We start from the raw sequence: 19973 nt of genomic DNA on the forward strand, positions 1-19973 counted from the left end.
TGTAGGTACTTATCAAGTTCAAAGTCCCAAGGTATTTGATATTTAAGTATCGATTTCAAATTCACGTAGTAAAAATGTCAATAGCAAATAAATCTAAACAATCGGATATACAATGTCTCTAGGGAAATCACACAGGTTGAAGCCTTATAATAAATGTCTCTAGGTAAATCACACAGGTTGAAGCCTTACTCAATTGAAAGGTTAATATCCAAAAAGAGGTGTTTACTGAACGAACTCTGAATAAGACTCAGGTTTGGGAAAAAAGAGCGTGGGGGGGACAGTTGTCATCGGATCTCTTTTGACTCTTAAAAAGTGATCTAGAACTTTTAATTTCCAATCAAATGATCATCCCTTCAATGACAATCATTATATGTGTTCCCAGGGCATAACTTACAACGCCCGTTCCCCCCAGGCCGTGATGGATTGTGTCGACCCCGTAGTTTTCATTATATTATCTTTGAACTATTTTTGAAGAATTATTTCCTCAAAGTTCTCATCGGATAGGTTTAAGGAAAATAGGGCGTGGAGGAGGAGGGGGGCTAATTGCCCTCCGATTTTTTTTTACTCTTAAACACTAAATTAGAAATTTCAATTTCCACTCAAATGAGCCCTCTTCAAAGTTTATACGAGCATCCCTTCCATAAGAACCATGTATGCCCCCAGAACATGGCTTACAGCGCCTGCCCCGGGCCTTTCACACAGGAGTTTTTCTTATTTGACCTTTGAACTATTTGTAACAAAATGGTTATATCAAATTTTTTGTCGGATGGGCTTGGGGGAAAAGGTGTGGGGAAGGGGGGCTAGTTGCCGCTGCATCTCTTTTGACTCTTAAAAAGTGAATTAGAACTTTCAATTTCCAATCAAATGAACCGTCTCTGAAGCTTATACGAGCATCCCTTTCATAAAAACTGTAAATCACCCCAGAGAATAACTTACAACGCCTAACCCCTTGCTCTGGGGCGTTGTGTTGAGAAGGGAGTTTTTGCTGTCTAATTTTTTAACTATCTTTAATAAAATGGCTATCTCAAAATCTGTACCGGATGGGTTTGGGGAAAAAATTGTAAGGGGGGAGGGGGCTAGTTACCTCCGATACGAACCATAGAAATATAGAACCAAGAACCATATATATCCCCAGGGCATATCTTAGAACACCTCCCCCCCCCCCCGGCCCTAGAGGTTGTATCGACACGGGAGTTTTCTCATCTGACATCTGAACTATTTTTAACAAAAGGACTATCTCAAAATTGGTGTCGGATGGCTTTGAGGAAAAAGCACGTGGGAGGGGGGGCTAGTTGTCCTCGGATCTCTTTTAACTGTTAAAAACCTAACTAGGGCTTTCAATTTCCAATCAAATGAGCCCTCTCTGAAGTTTATACGAGCTTCCCTTCCATAAGAACCATATGTACCCCTACGGCATAACTTAGCCTGCTCCCGGGTCTTGGGGGGTTGTGTCGACACCAGAGTTTTTGTTATCTGATCTTAGAACTATTTCTAACCAAATGGCTATTTGGGGGAAGGGGCAAGCCCGCTTAGGAGGGGCAAGTTGCCCTCCGATCTCCTTTGACTCTCAAAACCTAAACTGGAACTATACATGCATCCCTTCCACAAGAACCAGATATAGCTCCAGGGCATAACTTACAACTCCTGCTCCCGGGCCCCCAGGGGTTCTGTTGACCCCAGAGTTTTTTGTTATATAATCTTGGAACTATTTTTCAAAAAGTGGCTATCTCAAAGTTCTTATCTGATGGGTTTGAGGGGAAAAAGGCGGGGAGGGGGGGGGGCTAGTTCTCCTGCGATATCTTTTGACTCTTAAAGGTGAACTATAACTTTCAATTTTCGATCAAATGAGCCCTCTCTTAAGTTTATACGCGCATCCCTTTCATAAGAACCAAATATGCCCCCAGGGCATACGACTTACAACGCCTGCCCCCCCCCCTCCTCCGAGTCCCAGGGAGGTTGTGTCGACACCGGGGTTTAGGTTAGAGGATATTTGAACTGTTTTTAATAAAATGACTATCTCAAAATTCTTATCTGTTGGGTTTGAGGAAAAAAGCGCTTGGAGGGGGGGGGGCTAGTTGCCCTCCGATCTCTTTTGCCTCTTGAAAGTGAAATACAACTTTCAATTTTCAATCAAATTAACCCTCTCTGAAGTTTATATGAAGATTCCTTCCATATGAAATGCTTCTGAGAAAAAAAAGTAATAAAACATTGGAGCCGTATGGCCTTTACTATAGGCAACACTATAGCGTTGACTCTGATGAAATATGCACTGACATAGATAAGTTATGTCCCTCTAAATTAACAACTTAAAAACACAAAAACGCCTTGTGTTCAAAACCAACAGAACCTTTGTTTGCAGCTTCAGGCTGTGAGGTTGGTGACTTAGAAAATACATTTGCAGACCGACCAGAAATTTAGTATGTAAAATAGTACTAATTTTATTTTGACATGTGGACCAGGAACACCATCAGATGAGGGGTAGATTCATGGACCACCCCCATAGATTCTTCAGTTTTTGCTCTTTAAGCAATTTAATGTAAACTTTTTCTTGCATGAAACATACATATATATATATATATATATATATATATATTTATATATATATATATATATATATATATATATATATATTATATATATATATATATATATATATATATATATATATATATATATATATATATATATATATATATATATATATATATATATATATATATATATATATATATATATGGATGTATATAGTACCGGAAGACCAAAGGATTTAAATATTGATTCTCATCGTCACTTGTCTTCTGTCCGTGGCTGTTGTTCCAGTGAAGCTTTATTTAAATCATCCTCTAGCTCTCGCATTTTATTGTAACCTTTAGCATCGTTGTTTGTGTCTTGCAATATTTCTTCAAAGAGATCCATTGTGTTACGAGAGATCCCATGATGTAAAAGATGTGCAAGGTGCTCTTTAGCAGATTCATCCGGATCTAAAATGTACGCTTGGCCATATGAATTTGGTTCAAAGTCACCTTCAGGGGTTTGGTGACGGGTGTGCCACAAAATTGATTTTGTGATAAATTTGTCCAGCTACTTTGAACCTGAAAACACTGAGACTATAGAATAGAATAGAATATATTTATTCACTACAATAGCCGGAGCTAGCATTAGCATGTCATGACAAAAATAATTTATACCTTCAAAACACTCACAGGAAAATTTAATCAAACATTATATTAATCAAACACATATTAATCAAACATTAAGTATTAGTCATGTCAATATTATTAAAATGACGGGTAAAATATGGGACAAATGATTTATGATATCTCTCAGTACTATAGGCTGAGCAAGTCAGTAACTGTGGACAATTCCTTTTTACTTGTCGGAGTCTAGTAACTGGTCCTTCAGTTGGGGGGCTCTCAAGGTTGGGTAGTAGACGACAATGAGTTGGGGAAGTCAAACAATTTAGGCCAAATCTATGTGTTAAGCCATGTCTACGACTATCAAATGAGTCCAAATTGAGTTGTTTCAGTGCATCCTCGTATGTTGAGTAGTTTTGTCCAAGTATTATTTTTACAGCTCTTTTTTGTATCGTCTCAAGTCTATCTGTTTGATCTTTTGTCAATCCCGGATTCGAAGCAGGGCATGCATACTCAAGAGAAGGTCTAACATAGCTGCAGTATACAGACTTTAAAACCTCAGTTGGCATACCAAATCTTTTTAGGTTGGAAAATCAATGTAAAAGCGAGGTGCCTTTTTTAGTCAGATAGTCAACGTGCAAATTCCATCTTAAATCATCGTCCAAAAGCATCCCAAGTATTTTAACAGTTTTCTTTGTCGGCAGTAAGGAATTATGAGAAGAGTGGTTGTTACCCCTTAGGAAGGAAAACGTCATATAAGAGCTCTTAGTTTCACTGACCATCAGTTTTACCTTTCCTAATTCAGCTTTTAGATCATGATAGATTTCGATCAAGTCAGACTATTCAGTAGTCGGAGGGTTTAGTCGCAGTGATAAAACTGTTAAATCATCAGCAAATTTAAAACGCTCGCGAATTATTGTTAAAATACGGTTAAAAGCAATAAGAAAAGAAAGCGGGCCTAATTTAGTCCCTTGTGGCGAACCACAAAAAATATTTACAAATTCAGATGGCTCATGATCAGGGAGTTGGACACACTGAGATCTTTCGAAAAGAAAACTAGCGAGCATTTGTACAACAAATGGACGGGCACCCATAGCCTTTGCTTCTTCCACAACTACATTATGATCAAGACTATCAAAAGCCTTAACTATGTCTCCAAATAATGCACATAATACATCATAAATAATCAACATAATAATCAACATAATGCATCAACTATATATGCTCTGATCATCACGTTGAATGAGGTTAAAGCGAAGCATAAGTTAAAGTTTCGTATATGTATGTGGAACTCTTTAGAGAGCAAGTGATGCCCTATAGCATGCCAAACCAATTAATTAGGAAATTAGGGACGTAGCAGTGCAATTCGATCGAGCAGGCAGCAACTCCCAAATAAATCACGTTATTTCTATATTTTATCTCTGGAAGTTCAGTTTTAACAGCCCATAATTGCCTTGTGTGATAATACCCCGTTCAGACAATCCATTTTGTAGGAATATACAACGGAGAACTGGAAGCAGTCGAGGTGTCTATTTTTTTTTTTCGAAAATATATATGCATAAATTATTAGTTATCCCAATCAAACCAGTTTTTTCTGCAAAGTAAAACAATTTTCAAGCATGTATCATTTGGACAACTTTCCTTTTTCTGTTAAAACCAATCTAAAAGCCTGTTTTATTTATTGCTTATGTTTTCCTTTTCGGTACTTTTTTCAGAAAAGCAGTCTACACTACCATTTTCCTTCCTATTTTCTCTAGATATGGGGCTAAATTGGGGGAGAAACAAGTTAAAGGACATCATCCAAAAATTTCAGGTAGAGAATATTTAGTTATTAGTGACAATAGTTGTAGCTACTTGCTACAACCATGACGGAATTTTAGGAAACATGTATTCTGGGCAAATATTAAGTGGCATGTAATTTTATTCATAAAATAAATTCTATAGCAAGTCCATCTAAATTTTAAAGCTTAACATGTGCGCAAAAGAAGAGGGGGCGATGCCCTGACCTCCACCTCTGCGTTAGAAATTCTGGTTTGCTTGTGGTTGTTACCTGTTCTAAATAAGTCACGAAAAGTACAAACTAGAGAATCTATTGTTGCAATAAAAATTATTACAAGTATATAAAAACTTATGGTATAAATTGTATCACGTTTTCCTTTTTTGGTGTCATTATATCTTTGTCATATCATAAGAGTATCCATTTTTTTCTCTGGTAGACTCAGCTTCATTGTCAAAGGCAGCATTTACATGACTTATGGGTATTGAAAAAGGCTTCATCTTTTCTTCATCTTCATCATCTTTGAGAACCTAGAACCATGCTTAGTTAAGTTACAATCAGAGCTTGAATTGGCACAATTTTGATAGCATCAGTTAAATTATTACCAGTGATGCTACCTGTATCTTTGACATTACCATTATTTCGATACAAAACTTCATTTAAGATAATTTTTCATTAACAATTGGTGAGCAACTGAACACTAGTGATAAGGAGCCACAAACAAAGGTAGTAAAGCTATCACCAGGTGACACCAAATCAGATGACACATAAATAAGGGAAATCCTTGGACCCCTGCATTTGAAATATTTTGGATCTCTTTTGGTAGGACCTGTTGATTAGATACTAGATCTTTTTTTTTACAGAATGATGCAAAATCATCTCCCAAAGACGTCTGCTCTGCTACCATATGCAAGCTGCATCCTTGATTCAGTACGTTTGTCCCCTTTCAGCTGAGACATTAAAGCCTCATATATATCAACTCAAGCATCCCCAAAGCTAATTAGAAATTATATCAGTCTCACAGGATATTCTTACAAAAGTATCTAGTCACTTGAAGAGCACTTGATATGACAACTATGTTGGTATTCCTCAAATACATGCTTAAGTATTTTCTCAGATGAGACTAACCAAGTGTCAATCTGATGTTTTGAACGAATCAAATAGAAAAAGTGCAACAACCCCAAAGCTCAGAATGATCATTTTAATATGAAAACGTAAATCTCTCATTTTTCGGCGATCAGTAGCTATGTGAAACATAATCCCAGAAGAAATAGTTTCCAGAAGGACCCTCAGTTTTCCTGGAAGCGAGTTTCAAGTGTGTTCTGAAGAGGGGTGCTATTAAAATAATTTTGCAAACTGTTATTAGAAATTTGGTAAAATTGCTGGTGGGTAAACACAGTGCGTTCGGGAAAATAGACTTACCGATAGATAAAATAAAGCAAAATACAAAAAAGAAGGAGAGTGCTTCCATTTCTTTTATATGGGAAAATTAGTATTTAAAAGGTGTTTAAAATGTGTTTTCTAAAATTATTTACTTTAGCAAAGTTTTATAGAGATTTTTATTAAAACCTTGGTGATCTTAATTATAACCCCGGATCATTTAATCGCAATAAGACTTTCAAACATCAGGAGGAAAAAGCTCTGATTTTCTGATGAATTATTTAAAACATTTTTATTTTTAATTGTTCATTACAATTTGTAATTCAAATATACATTAAAATCGAAACTTATAGTTTACCTCCTATGTAAATTTTCTCCAATATTTTTTTATAGACTTGATAAAATAGGCTCCGTAAGGTTTTATTTGAAAATGTTAACTGGAATCTGTAATTGATCCCTTTTTGAAATCCAGTTTCCCTAGATTTTAGCAGCCTATGAACTAAGTAGAGGGACGTAAGTGGGATTTTACTCCCGTTAGCAGAGGGGAGAGGGTTTGGGGAGAGAGGCGAAACTCTAAACATCGGGGTTAAATTCAATTCCTTTTCAATTCTATTTAATTGTTTTGCGAGAGCAACACTTTGGTTTTATCCTGTTTTTTTTTCCTATGCTGCCGATCTCAGCTTATTCCTGGAAACTGGTAAGGGTCTAACCTATGTGGTTTTTACAGAAAGTGTGGACCTCAGGCCGGATTGATGAATATGACATTACATTTTGGAAAGCTCCACAGAACACTTGCCTGGGGCCAAAAAGGATGGTTTTTGCTTTTCCAGGAGCCAGAGCCTATGGTGTGCGAAGTGAAGTGGAGTTATATAGCCTATGTCAGAGAGGAGTATCTGAAGTTGTTCAGCCAAACTTTCGTTTCATCAAATCATGTTTCCGCTTTCGAGTGGAAAGCTCCGTTCTAGCAGGCAAGCAGGCAGGCACCACTTTCAAATTGAAGATGGACTAAAATCTATCAGTGTTAAATATATGCGGCAGTTAACCGGCCCCACAGCCAATATATCTTCTCTGAGTGGTAAATAGAAAAATTTACAGAAGCAAAAAAGTGGCATTTTTCCACGGGTCCTCGGCAATAAGGGGTTTGCAACTTTGGCTAGTTGGTGTACCTATTATTTGTTTCCGGTGTATTTGATAGTAAGATCAATTTGGTTCCAGTGGTAAGACATGCAGGGGACTTGTAAGTAACAATCGTCTGTTAGGCTCCAATCATCTTCAGTGAAGAGGGGTTAGTAACTTTTGCTAGTTGGTGTAGCCTACCCATACTCATTGTAACCTAGAATTGAGTGTTTACGCAACGGGTACAAACGATAACGTAAACAATAAAAGCACTGAGGGGTTTGTAATTTTTGCTAGTTGGTGTACCCATACTCATTGTAACATAGAATTAAGTGTTTACGCAACGGGTACAAACGATAGCGTGAAACATGAGGCAGTATCGTAATAATTAATAGAGTTTCATTTATGGTATTTTGATCCTGAAAATTTACGGATAGCTTTATAATACCAGCTAGATTATACAAGATATTGTTCCAAGTCTTGATACGTCACGATGTCTACGATTGAAAAGGATAAAGTTCAACTGCCTGCAAAGTTGATTTAGTCCCTTTTTTTGGTATTATAGCTCGTAACGAGCTGACCAAAGTATATGTAATCCATTTTTTGGTACAAAAATTTCTTCATGAGATATACCGGTTTGAGAATTTCAAGGGGTTGAAAACTTCAAGAGTAAGGTACACACTGAAACCAAAAACAGGCCGATACCAATTGTGAGACATGCAGGGGACTTGCAAGAAAAGGTCGGCTGTTAGCTCATAATCATCTTTGTCAATGAGGGGTTTGCAAAATTTTTCTATTTGGTGTACCTATTATTTGAAAGTTCTTAAGCCGAATTGGCCAGACATGACAATAAACAACAAAGAGAGATAAAACTCCACAAAAAAAACCTCAAGAGAGACTGCGGCCAGTAGAGAGGAAAGACTAAAAGTAGAGAGGGCAGTCTCGTTTGAGGTTTTTTTTGTGGAGTTTTATCTCTCTTTGTTGTTTACCAATTATTTGTTTCCAGTGTATTTGATGGTAAGGCCGAGTTGATTCCAGTGGTAAGACATGTAGGGGACTTGTAAGTAATAATCGTCTGTTAGGCTACAATCATCTTCAGTGAAGAGGGGTTTGTAACTTTTGCTAGTTGATGTAGCCCATCCATACTCAATGTAACTTAGAATTAAGTGTTTACGCAACGGGTACAAACGATAAAGTAAAAAAACGAGGCAGTCTCGTAATAATTAATAGAGTTTCATCTATAGTATTTTATCCTGAAAAGTTACAGATACCTCCATAATAGCATCTAGATCATATAAGATACTGTTTCAAGTTTTCATCCGCCACGATGTCTACGATTGATAAGGATAACGTTCAACTGGCTGCAAAGTCAATTTAGTCCCTTCTTTCGATATTCTTCTGTTATTGTTGTTTTTTCAACGCTGAGGAATAGCCTTTGATCATGTGATAGCTGATTTGGTTCTTCTTTGAACATAACGTTTGAAAAGCTTCGATACGTTGACAACTTCAGCGTTTAACCGATAGCAAAAAACAATACCAAAGTGTTGCTCTCGCAACACTTTATTCAGCGAAGCCGGACAAAGGTTGCCGCAACATTTCACGTTGCTCAGGCAACGTAGGTCTAGTTTATTGCCAAAACGGGCAGCGGACAAGCCGAATAATCGTTTAGTCGTCAAAAAATAAATATATATACAATCTATGGTCAACACTTACGAAATAATTTAAATAATTGTAAATCATCCACTTAAAATCAGTACACAATATCTGACTAGTAAAAATATAATAAAAAATAAATAACGAACTAAAGCAGCGGACAAGCCAAATATTCGTTTTAGTCGTCAAAACAAAAATACATGTATAATCCATAGTCAACATTTATCAGATAATTTGAAATAAATCCAATAGTCCACTTAAAATCAGTACACAATAACTGACAAGTCAAAATATAATATAACTAAAGAACTAAAGCTGTACCTATTCGTGCTTACAAGCAGTAACATTTAAAAACTTTACAAATGAGGGAACAAAGCTTTTCAAATATCTGTTTCGAGACACATTGAATGGCTGTATACGAGGTACCGCTTCTGCCACTGCTCTTGCGGATCTTTCTCGATGTGATTTGAAATCAGGGAGCAGTATGGATCTGTGAGATGTGTTGTTCAACACCCCTGTACCAAAAGTGAGCGACATTTTTTGTCGAAGTATAATGCCGTTTATTATAAAGATTTTTTTTAATGACGGAATTACATAGGAAATAAGGGAAATCGTAAAAATATTAAAATTTTACGAGGTTTTCGGGTCTGAACCCCCCCCCCCCTCTCTGTGCACTTACAGTTAAATTCTAACGCCCCGTGAACATTATTTCCAGTTTTTTTAAATATATTGGTTTTCCAGGGGGTTTCCCAAGGTACCTGATTTAGCAATGTGAACTTCATTACCAATGTACATTTTTTTATTATTCAGATCTCATGTAGAACACATAATTGTCTTATTGTTGGGGCCAAGGAACAGAGCAACCTACATATTTTTATGGTCAATTAGTTTCCATATCGTAAAAGAAATTGACCCACAGTTTATAATAAACCTCTACAGGCCTATTACGCGTTCTTGGACTAGATAAGTCTTTATATATACAAAGCTTAATTTAAATATTGTTGAGTCTAGTTTCACATCTGTTATGATGAAGATGTTCTGATTTCTTTGTGATTCAGAGTCACAGTATTCTAAACTCTCATAATGGACCTTGCATATTCCTGGACTTCGTAAATAAACCATTTTTTTCACAACCACTGACTTTGCGTGAATAGCATACGAATGGTAATTATATTGTGAGTAAAATTTGATGAACTGAGCCCTTACCAAAAAGTCTCACAGCTAGCTATACCTCCGTTTTAAGGTACACTTGCATTCCTAGAGTACAAGAAATAGAGAGCTACTTCCCCGATTTTATATCTCAAAGTGAGTCGACCGCGTAAATCAGGGACGATTTTAGTTTGACTGCAATCCCTATTGTCTTCAAAAAAATAGTCTGATATGACAGAGATCAGGTTGGTGCCAATTGGAGGTGCAAATCAACTTTATTCATAAAATCTGATTAGCAGTATAGTTCTATAGAATAAAATTTCCTAGTCCAGTAGCACCAAAGGCAGAGGAGTGCTGCTCCATATGAGCAGTTGCATTCGACTTTTTGGCATGTATAAATAGAAATAAGGAATTAAAATGAAAAAAAAAAAAAAGCAAAGTGCATCTTCAACAGCGCAATGAATTAGCAAATAACGAAAGGTTTTAAGCATCATCACCTCATGAGAACCTTAAAATTATTCCTTGTCGCAAATCACCATAGTTAAAGTTTACTTACATATTCATCACCGACGTTGAATCTTAGGAACTCTTTCCATTTTTTAGGGAAACAGCAGTAAAGTTTCTTATACACAGGACAAATGAGCTCCGGGTTTAGTTTCCTAGGATCTTGAGCACCTGTTAAAAAGCTCACTATGATTCCAACAATTATTACTGTAAAACAGCCGATAGTTGAGTACCACATATAGCTCACTTTGTACAACCCAAGAGTGTCACTCCTGAAATACAAATACTTTTTACCAAAAAAAAGTTTAAGTAGCCACAGGGGCGAAAGCATTCGATTCTATTGGAAGAGTGGGAATCTCAAAGAGTAATTCAGGATAAGGTGGAGAACAGGCAATAGTACATTGTCAGGCAATATTCTCTCTGTTTTAAGTAACAACTTCACATCAGCCCATAGGAACGAAATTGGTGACATCTATGTCGTATCCGAAGCTTAAAATATCTGTCGAGAATGAAAAAATAGCTCATTTAACATTGCATGGCTCTGATGTTAAAAATTCAGATTTATTTTATTGCTTCGATACATTTATGTATTGCCAATTTAATATTTTCAGTATATTGTTGTTTTATCATTATGTTCTTTGTTACATAGTTATCACGAGAATCCAGTACTTTAATGCAAATCTGACGACAGAGTCGTAATGTAAACGATGTATAAATATATGAAATAAGAAATTTAATAAATAAGGCATTTCATAAAAATTTTCAACTAAAATTCTTATGGATAAAGCAACACCTAACTAGTATTTTTTTTTTTTGTTCAATTACTACTGTCAAGCTTTTGCTGCTACTAATAAATGCTACTGATAACTCTAAAATATTTTGTTGTCAGTTGTCAATGCTTCTTTCCGCATAGCTTAGTTTCCTGATTTTTCGCTGTAATTATATCCACCTTAATTATATTGCTACACAATTCAGTAACAATAAGGTGGGCTTCATTCCACATTCCTTCTGAAATATATGAGCTATGTAAAAGCATAGCTATTGTACTTTTTTTATTTTTAAGTATCTGTGTAGTTTATTTACTTTATGTTTTGCGTAGTTTAAAGTATGTTTATAGCTTTATACTAGGTTCTGTGCCAGAGCTAGTTGGTATCAAAGATTGAAACAGCATTATTCTTCTATCCTAATGTTTCTTCATTCATCGTGAGGATTCGTTCTAATCCTTACTGTTACGTGTCTTCTAACCACAAGTGTCTTTCATCTGTACTTCAATTTTTTTACAACTTCAATTTTTTTACACGTTCTGACTCTCGCTGTCACTTATTTTCTAACCAAAAGTGTCTTTGTTTTTCACTTTCGTTGTTGAAACGTTTCTTGCTATTGATTGTCTTCTAACTGCAAGTGTCTTTGTTCTTCAATTTCATTTTGATTCGTTTTGATACTCGTTGTTGTAAGTCTTTATACTAGTTGTTGTAAGTTGTTGTAAGTCTAGGCAGATTTTTCTTTCTTCTTCATTTTGGATTTTCATTATTTTAGACAGGTTTTCAAGTCCTTTGTCTTTAGCTGCCGGTATTGGTTTTGTCTCATGTGATATTTCAAGCTATTCATTTTCAGCAATTATGAATTTACCTTGTTGAAGTCGTTCTCTTGTACTTATCACGTTTGATAATTCAGGTAATTGGACAAAATTTTCTTTTTTTCCAATTAATTATTATTTATGATAATTTTAATTTTGCGTTTTGTGGGTTGTTCTTCTGTCATATTGTCTTGCAGTTATAAAACTCCTTAGAGAGCTTCTCAAGCTGGAGTGACAACTCTCCTTAGAGTAAACTCCTCAGAGAGTTTCTCAAGATACGCTGATAATTCATTGGTTATATGACGTCATTTACGGAAGTAACATGAACGTAGCCTTTTATGTCAGCACATGATGTTATTAAGAAAAACTGTATTTATTTATAAAATGTATTTATTTGTAAAATTGTAAATGTATTTATTTATATATAAAACGTTTGTATTTATATAAATACAACGTCACTCACATGAATCACTTTTTTCCAATTGAAGGCTCTTAATGAACTTTCTCTGACTCAAGACCTATCTAGGTAATATTTCAGGCTAGAAAATCCCAAGGATGCCAATTCCCCCCCCCCCCCCAAAAAAAATGTGGATCCGTGTTCGAAAAAAAAAAAATTGTACAAAGATACATATATAAACATACAGTTATTGCTCGTTGAAAGAGATAAGATATAGTATAGGGAACAATGTGTTAATGAGTTTAAGTTTCAGATTTGTTTGTGGAACTGTTTCAAGAGCAATTGACGTCCAAAAAAAGGCAAACGAATTCTTTTGAAAATTGTGGAGTTGCCAATGCGATTCCAAATTGCAAGCAGCAATCTCTAAATGAATCATATTTGTTATCTATTCATTCCTCAGGAAAATGGAGGGCTCCACACTAAATAAGTACACCATTGAAGGGTCCCAAAAACTTGTAATAAACGGTTGCGTGGTTCACTGTACTTTTGCAGGTATACACTGGGTTTTGGGATACAGCTTGTTAGTGTTGAAGATTGCGAAGGTGTTGTTCTTCTAACCTAATATTATTTTCCTCTTTATATCCCTTTATGACCTTTTCTAATACGCACTGTCGCATATCTTTTAACAGCACAGTTCTTTGTTCTTCGCTTTCGTTTTTAATTCGTTTCGATCTTCGTTGTCGCAAGTCTTCTAACTGCGCAATTCTTCTTTCTTTACTTTCATTTTTGACACGTTCTGATGCTCGCTGTCGCATGTCTTCTAACTGCAAAATTCCTTCTTCTTCATTTTCTATTTTTATGACTTCAAACATTTTTTCAATATCCTTTACTCAGCTGCTGGGATTGGCCTTAGTTTTCCAAGTTGTTCATTGGGAATTTGCATTTTTTGTATTGTCCCCTTGATTTTGTCAAGTTTGATGGTTCATGTGATGGCAGAAAAAATTCTTATTCAAACCAATTATGATTTTTAATAATTGTGAATTTGGGTTTTTTGTGTTTTCTTATGCACATTTTTTAATGTTGTATAAAATCAAATAGCTCATGGTAACGAACTGTAAGGAAGGAGCGATCGGGCTAAATAGTAACCGAGACTCTAAAAACCAAATTTTGATACCAATAGATACATCAAAAAAATCAAATTTTTCTACTAATTTGAAATATATAAGTTTCATCAAGTTTAGTTTCACCCGCCAAATGTTCAGAGCCTGATAAAATTTGCCTTACTTTTGAAAAAAGGGGAAGACACTCCCTAAAAGCTTCGGAATCTTAATGGAAATCAAGCCATCAGAATCAGCGTATCATAGATTAACAATACATAAAGTAGGAATTCCTTGCTATGAAGTACATAGTATTTTATACTTAGCTACGTTTAATCTGGTTTAATTTTTCTAAATTTAACGTGCTAGACTAAGAAGCTGTTCGAATATTTCAAGGGTTTTAAGGAAACTCGTATTTTTATGAGGAAAATAAGGGATTTTAAGGGGCTTGTGTCTTAAGTAAAATTTCATTTCGGGCCTATTCACGTAAAGACTGAAGAAATGTTCTTGACATCAGCGCGTTTTAATTTATTATGGCTATAAACACGAATGAGGCATGTTTTTAAATGACAAGTGTGTTTCCAAAATTAAGGCTCTAAACGGTTTTTCTCAAACTCGTGACTTATCTAAATCGCTTTTTTTTAATGCCAGAAAATCCGAGGCTTCCAATCTTAAAAAAAAAAATATATATGGAGCCGTCATCGAGAAAAATTAACATAGTGTATATATAATTATTGCTCGTTGAAAGAGAGTAGATTCAAAGAAAATTTACAGATTTAAACTTTTATACCCCTTCTCCTTGTAAATAAACTAAAATACTGTCTGTGAGAGGTAACTAAAATTAAACCTGATACGTACACAATAAAGGAATCTTCAAACATGTCTGGATACTGAGAAGCCGTAGGTGCATATCCCAATGGGCCCTTAAGGAGACTTTTAAACACTGAGCTAGGTGGCTCTGTGGTAGTCATATTAAGAAAGTCACAGCCTTCAGTAGTCAAAGGCTTTGTCCGCAATACAAGCAATCCTTGCCCTTTAGCGATCTGAGATCCGAATCCAATCCAGAACATTAAGACTAAACCGGAAAGGATACCTGCAGTTGCGCCCTAAAAATAAACATAGAAAATCTTAAAAATAATTTTATTTTGAAGATATAGATTTCTTTGAGGATAATTTGCTTATTAGTAGTATTAATAATGACTAAGTACTATTCAACATTGATAAATCACTGCACATTTATGTGATTATATTATTCCATCTTTTGTTACAGCTTATACCTTGCATTTTGGTTTCTTGTCAAGAATTTTGGGAAGGAATGCATAAGAAAAGTATAGTATTTTAGATTCTCAGGAAAGTTTTATCGGGAAGTTCAATAGACTCTAAATCTCTTTTTATTTTTCCTTAATAATAGAGCATTGTAAATTCATAACTAAAATATTGCTTCACAGAGCATTTTCTTTTGACAATTATGTCGGCAAGTTTGTAGTTTACAACCCTTATTTATCTATATAAGCATAAAGAAATCATTTATACCGCAATATTAGATGATTTTATGACAACAATTCGCACTGAAAAATTTAAAACTTACATTAACTAGGTTTGAAGGAATAATTTAATTACCTTATAGTTTCTTTGCTAATAGTTTGACTTTGATCAAAAACAAAATAAAAAAGTAGGATAAAGTTGAAAAGTAAAGAAAAAACTAAACCGTTACTTTCATTTAGATAGCGTATTAGGATATCGGATCATAAAGGCCTCGACTCATACGTTTATATATCAATATATTTAAAAAGATGCTAAAAAAATTTGTATTAAACTAGATCTATGTTGCATGGGCATAGTGAGGTGTTGCGGCAACCTTTGTTCGGCTTCAACGAGTGAATTGTTGCAAACGCAACACTTTGGTTTTGTTTCCAGGCTTTGATTAAACGCTGAAGTTGTTAATCTGTAAGAACCTTAAAATAAATACTAGGTGCACCAAATCGCAAAAGTTATAAGCCCCTCGTTGCAACTAGTAAAAGTTGCAAACCCCTCATGGCTGAAGTTGATTGTAGCCTAACAACCAATTGTTACTTACAAGTCCCCTGCATGTCTTACCACTACAACCAAATTGGTCTTACCATCAAATGCACCGGAAACAAATAATAGGTACACCAACTAGCGAAAGTTGCGAACCCCTCATTGCCGAAGATGATTATGAGCTAACAGCCGACTGTTGCTTAAAACTTTCACATATGTCTCACAATTGGTATCGGTCTATTTTGGGTTTCAGTATGAACCTTATTACAGAAGTTGTCAACCTCCTTGAAACTTTCTAACTGGTATATCTCTAAGAAATTTGTCTACCAAAAAATGGATGGCATAAACTTTGATCAGCTCATCAGTTGCTATCGACCGCCGCCGAAAAAAAATCAATCTGTCTTAGTTCAAAAGTTGACTTTTTTGCCGTAGGCCAAGTTTTTAACGTCATCACTTAGAAAGAAGCGAAGGATAAACTTTAATTTCTTTAGCAATGAGAGAACTTTTAAAGTTTAAGAGGCACATCTGATACCATTTCTGTATAGGCCTATTTTTGGTTTCAGTGTGTACCCTACTACTGAAATTATCAACCCCTTTTAACTTTCAAACTTATATATCTCATGAAGGAATTTTTCTACCAAAAAATGGATGACGTATATCTGATAAGCTCATCAAGAGCTATCGACTACTTTCGAAAAAACAAATCTATCTGTCTTAGTTCAAAATTTAACTTTTTTGCCGTAGGTCAAGTTTCTAACGTCATCAGTTAGAAAGAAGCAAAGGATAAATTCTAATTTCTTTACCAATGAGAGAACTTTTAAAGTTTAAGATGCACATCTCCCAATGATAAACTCAGCTGAAATCACGAACAGAAATGGGTAGAAACAATAGATTTTTGGCACCAGGCAAGAGTTCTACGAAGCTTTCCAAAATGTAAAGTCATATTCATCAATCCAGCCTAAGGTCCACATTTTCCGTAAAAACCGCAGAGGTTAGATCCTTACCACTTTTTAGTAATAAGCTGAAATCAGGGTGCTAGAAAAAAAAACATAAAAAAACACGGCAAAACCAAAGTGTTGCTCCCATCCAAAGGGGATGGGAGCAAAACCTAGCTTTCCAGAAATTAAAAAGAACTTGCTTCTAAAAGAAATAAACTTCTCTCTGTTTCTTCTTCTTCCTCTCTCTCTCTCTTTCTCTCTTTCTCTCTGTTTCTTTTAGCTCTCCCTCCCTAACTCTGCTTCTGAACTTTTAGTTTTTATTATTCAAACTGCAATATATCATGCAGAGAAGCTAATAAATTCCTTCAAGCAGCTCCTGAGCAGTAAATCTGTGTCTTTAGGCTAGAAACACTCAGCATTTCCACCAAGGTATTGTGGGAGATTACTTACAATCCAATTTGCCCAGGGAAGAAACATTCCCAGCGTAAAAACTCCGAGTAAAGGTCCTCCAACCATTCCAAAAATGCTGAGAGCGGCCTGAAAGAAAAAAAGACTAAACTAAACCTGAGCACTTAGGCATATTGTTCTCCCATGGACAATTATTATGTTGCATGTTCAAGAGTTGGTAAACCTGACAATCTATTTATATGGACAGACAACGGGACAGCAAAGAATGTTGTATATTCGCATGTTTTACGTAGTTAATATATATATATATATATATATATATATATATATATATATATATATATATATATATATATATATATATATATATATATATATATATATATATATATATATATATATATATATATATATATATATATATATATTTATATATATATATATATATCTATATTCACAGGTGGGGCACAGGGACACAACTACAATGGCGCGTAACGACTTACGCGCGCGGGGGGGCTTGGGGGGCGCGAAGCGCCCCCACCAACTAGGTGTTGGGGTGGTCAACGGGACAGCAACGGGACAGCAAAGAATGTTGTATATTCGCATGTTTTACGTAGTTAAATATATATATATATATATATATATATATATATATATATATATATATATATATATATATATATATATATATATATATATATATATATATATATATATATATATATATATATATATATATATATATATATATATATATATATATATATATATATATATATATATATATATATATATATATATATATATATATTTATATATATATCTATATTCACAGGTGGGATACAGGGACACAACTACAATGGCGCGCACCCCCCAAGCACCCGTCCCCCGCGCGTAAGTCGTTTAGCGCCATATTAGTTACGCGCCATTGCAGTTGTGTCCCTGTGTCCCACTTGTGAATATATATATATATATATATATATATATATATATATATATATATATATATATATATATATATATATATATATATATATATATATATATATATATATATATATATATATATATATATAGAAAGTTTAAAGAAATGTTTATATTTATATAACATTTTATATATAAAAGTTTTTTATAGAAAAGTTTATATATATAAAGTTTAAAGAAATGTCTCCTAGGGAGACATTGCAAATTAATAGAAGCGCAGTTGATGACTCCCAATCCAGTGAGTTTCGAGCTATAAGAAATAGAGAAAGTAATCTTCCGATGGACCCTGTAAGGATTTCTGAGGTGTTTTGTGAATATTTTCCAATATAGGGCAAAACCCACCATCCACAGCCGCAAGAGGATACGAATTTTGAAAGCTTTTTACCTACTTTTACTGATCCTTTGGTTCATCGAGGGCCGACTACTTTTACGAAGGTGGGTATTCTTGCCAGCAAGTGAATTCAATGTCAGCTGGAGGTGATAAGTTGAATTTAAAGGTAATAAAATATATTGTATCAGCTTTTCTGGAAGATTTTGTTAGAATGATAAACTCTTGCTTTAAAGTAGGCATTTTTCTTGATTGCTTTACGAAATCAGAGGTAATTCCTCTCTTTAAGGGAGGTGAGAGGACAAGCGTGTTGAATTATAGATCTATTTCTGTTTTACCCCTGTTAAGCTGTACAATTGCTTTTTTGACTAGAAGTTACTTTTTTTTTCTGGTTGAAGCAGGGCATTTCAAAGTAAAAGTCATAACAGACAAAGGTATTACAGTGCACATCAGTCATAAATACAGATTTTGCTAAAGAAATTTGGAACCATATTTCTTTGAAGAAAACTATAAATGCATTGTAAGCAAGATCAGATCATTGAAATCTAAGTAAAAGTTTAATTGTGAAAATGATATTTGGAAATTTCCACAAGACAATCTTACTGGTTTTTAATCAAATTTGGTTTTCTAAAGTAGAATAACAAAAAGAAAGACTTACTTCAAGGGCATTACCAAATTGAGCAGCTACAAATACTAAGCCGAAACAAAATCAATCCAATTAGAACTGCCAAAGCTTTTGAAACATTAGTGGCTGCCCTATCACTCAGATTAGGGAAACAAAATGGTTTGACAAAGTCTTCCATAGCTATTGCTGCTAGTGAATTGAGTCCACTTGATACTGTACTAGAAAAAAAAAACATATTTGGAACGATGTACTTACACACTGACATTCAATTTACCGATGTTTTAGATTAGTCTTAAATAAGTATCGAGTCGAAAAAATTTGTACAACAATATGTAAGTTTCTATGTCAAATGGTTAAGTTACATTGTAATTAAGTGTAACCTAGTACACTTAAACAAGTTCTCTTGCACTACCGCTGATTTATAAGACAATCACCATTGTTGTGTGAAATCTAGGGGCGTAATTTTCTACGAGGGAGGGGATGGGGCAGCACCCCCTCCATGACCTTGTTTTGTGCACGCACACACCCCGCCGATTCCAGTTTTCACCCCCTGCTGAAGTTCATTTTCTTCAAAATCTTGTCAACATCAAGGCAAGCCTGCAAAATTCAAGTATACACAGAAACGGTTCAGTTCTCTTTAGTATATCTTTAACTTTATGACACTTTAAAGCTCATTTTTTAGTTCTCGCTGTGATCTTCACTTGATTTGGGAAAACTGGCTCCAACTTTGCTCCCCCCCCCCTTGCCCCAGGATTTTGCAGACATTACGCAACTGGTAAAATCATCGCTATTATCAAGTAAACTGTTGGAAATTAAAAATAAGGAATTTGAAGATTGGGCTTCTGATTAAGAATTAAAGGGTAATGTTTATAAAATTATATTTCTGAT

At 34.8% G+C, this 19973-nt stretch overlaps 1 protein-coding gene across 1 annotated transcript in view; it reads right to left on the minus strand.

Moving 5' to 3' along the window:
• Window positions 1-5208: 5208 nt before the first annotated feature.
• The window catches only part of LOC136027692 (sodium-dependent multivitamin transporter-like), a 52823-nt gene continuing 38058 nt past the window's right edge, over window positions 5209-19973 (minus strand). The window contains 6 exon segments of the mRNA XM_065705141.1: window positions 5209-5441; window positions 10766-10985; window positions 14642-14889; window positions 17191-17277; window positions 19119-19166; window positions 19168-19303. Coding sequence (XP_065561213.1) covers window positions 5304-5441; window positions 10766-10985; window positions 14642-14889; window positions 17191-17277; window positions 19119-19166; window positions 19168-19303 — 877 coding nt within the window. The 3' untranslated portion in view covers window positions 5209-5303.

This window comes from Artemia franciscana, chromosome 5 (genome assembly GCF_032884065.1).
Source record: "Artemia franciscana chromosome 5, ASM3288406v1, whole genome shotgun sequence".
Taxonomy (NCBI): Eukaryota; Metazoa; Arthropoda; class Branchiopoda; order Anostraca; family Artemiidae; genus Artemia; species Artemia franciscana.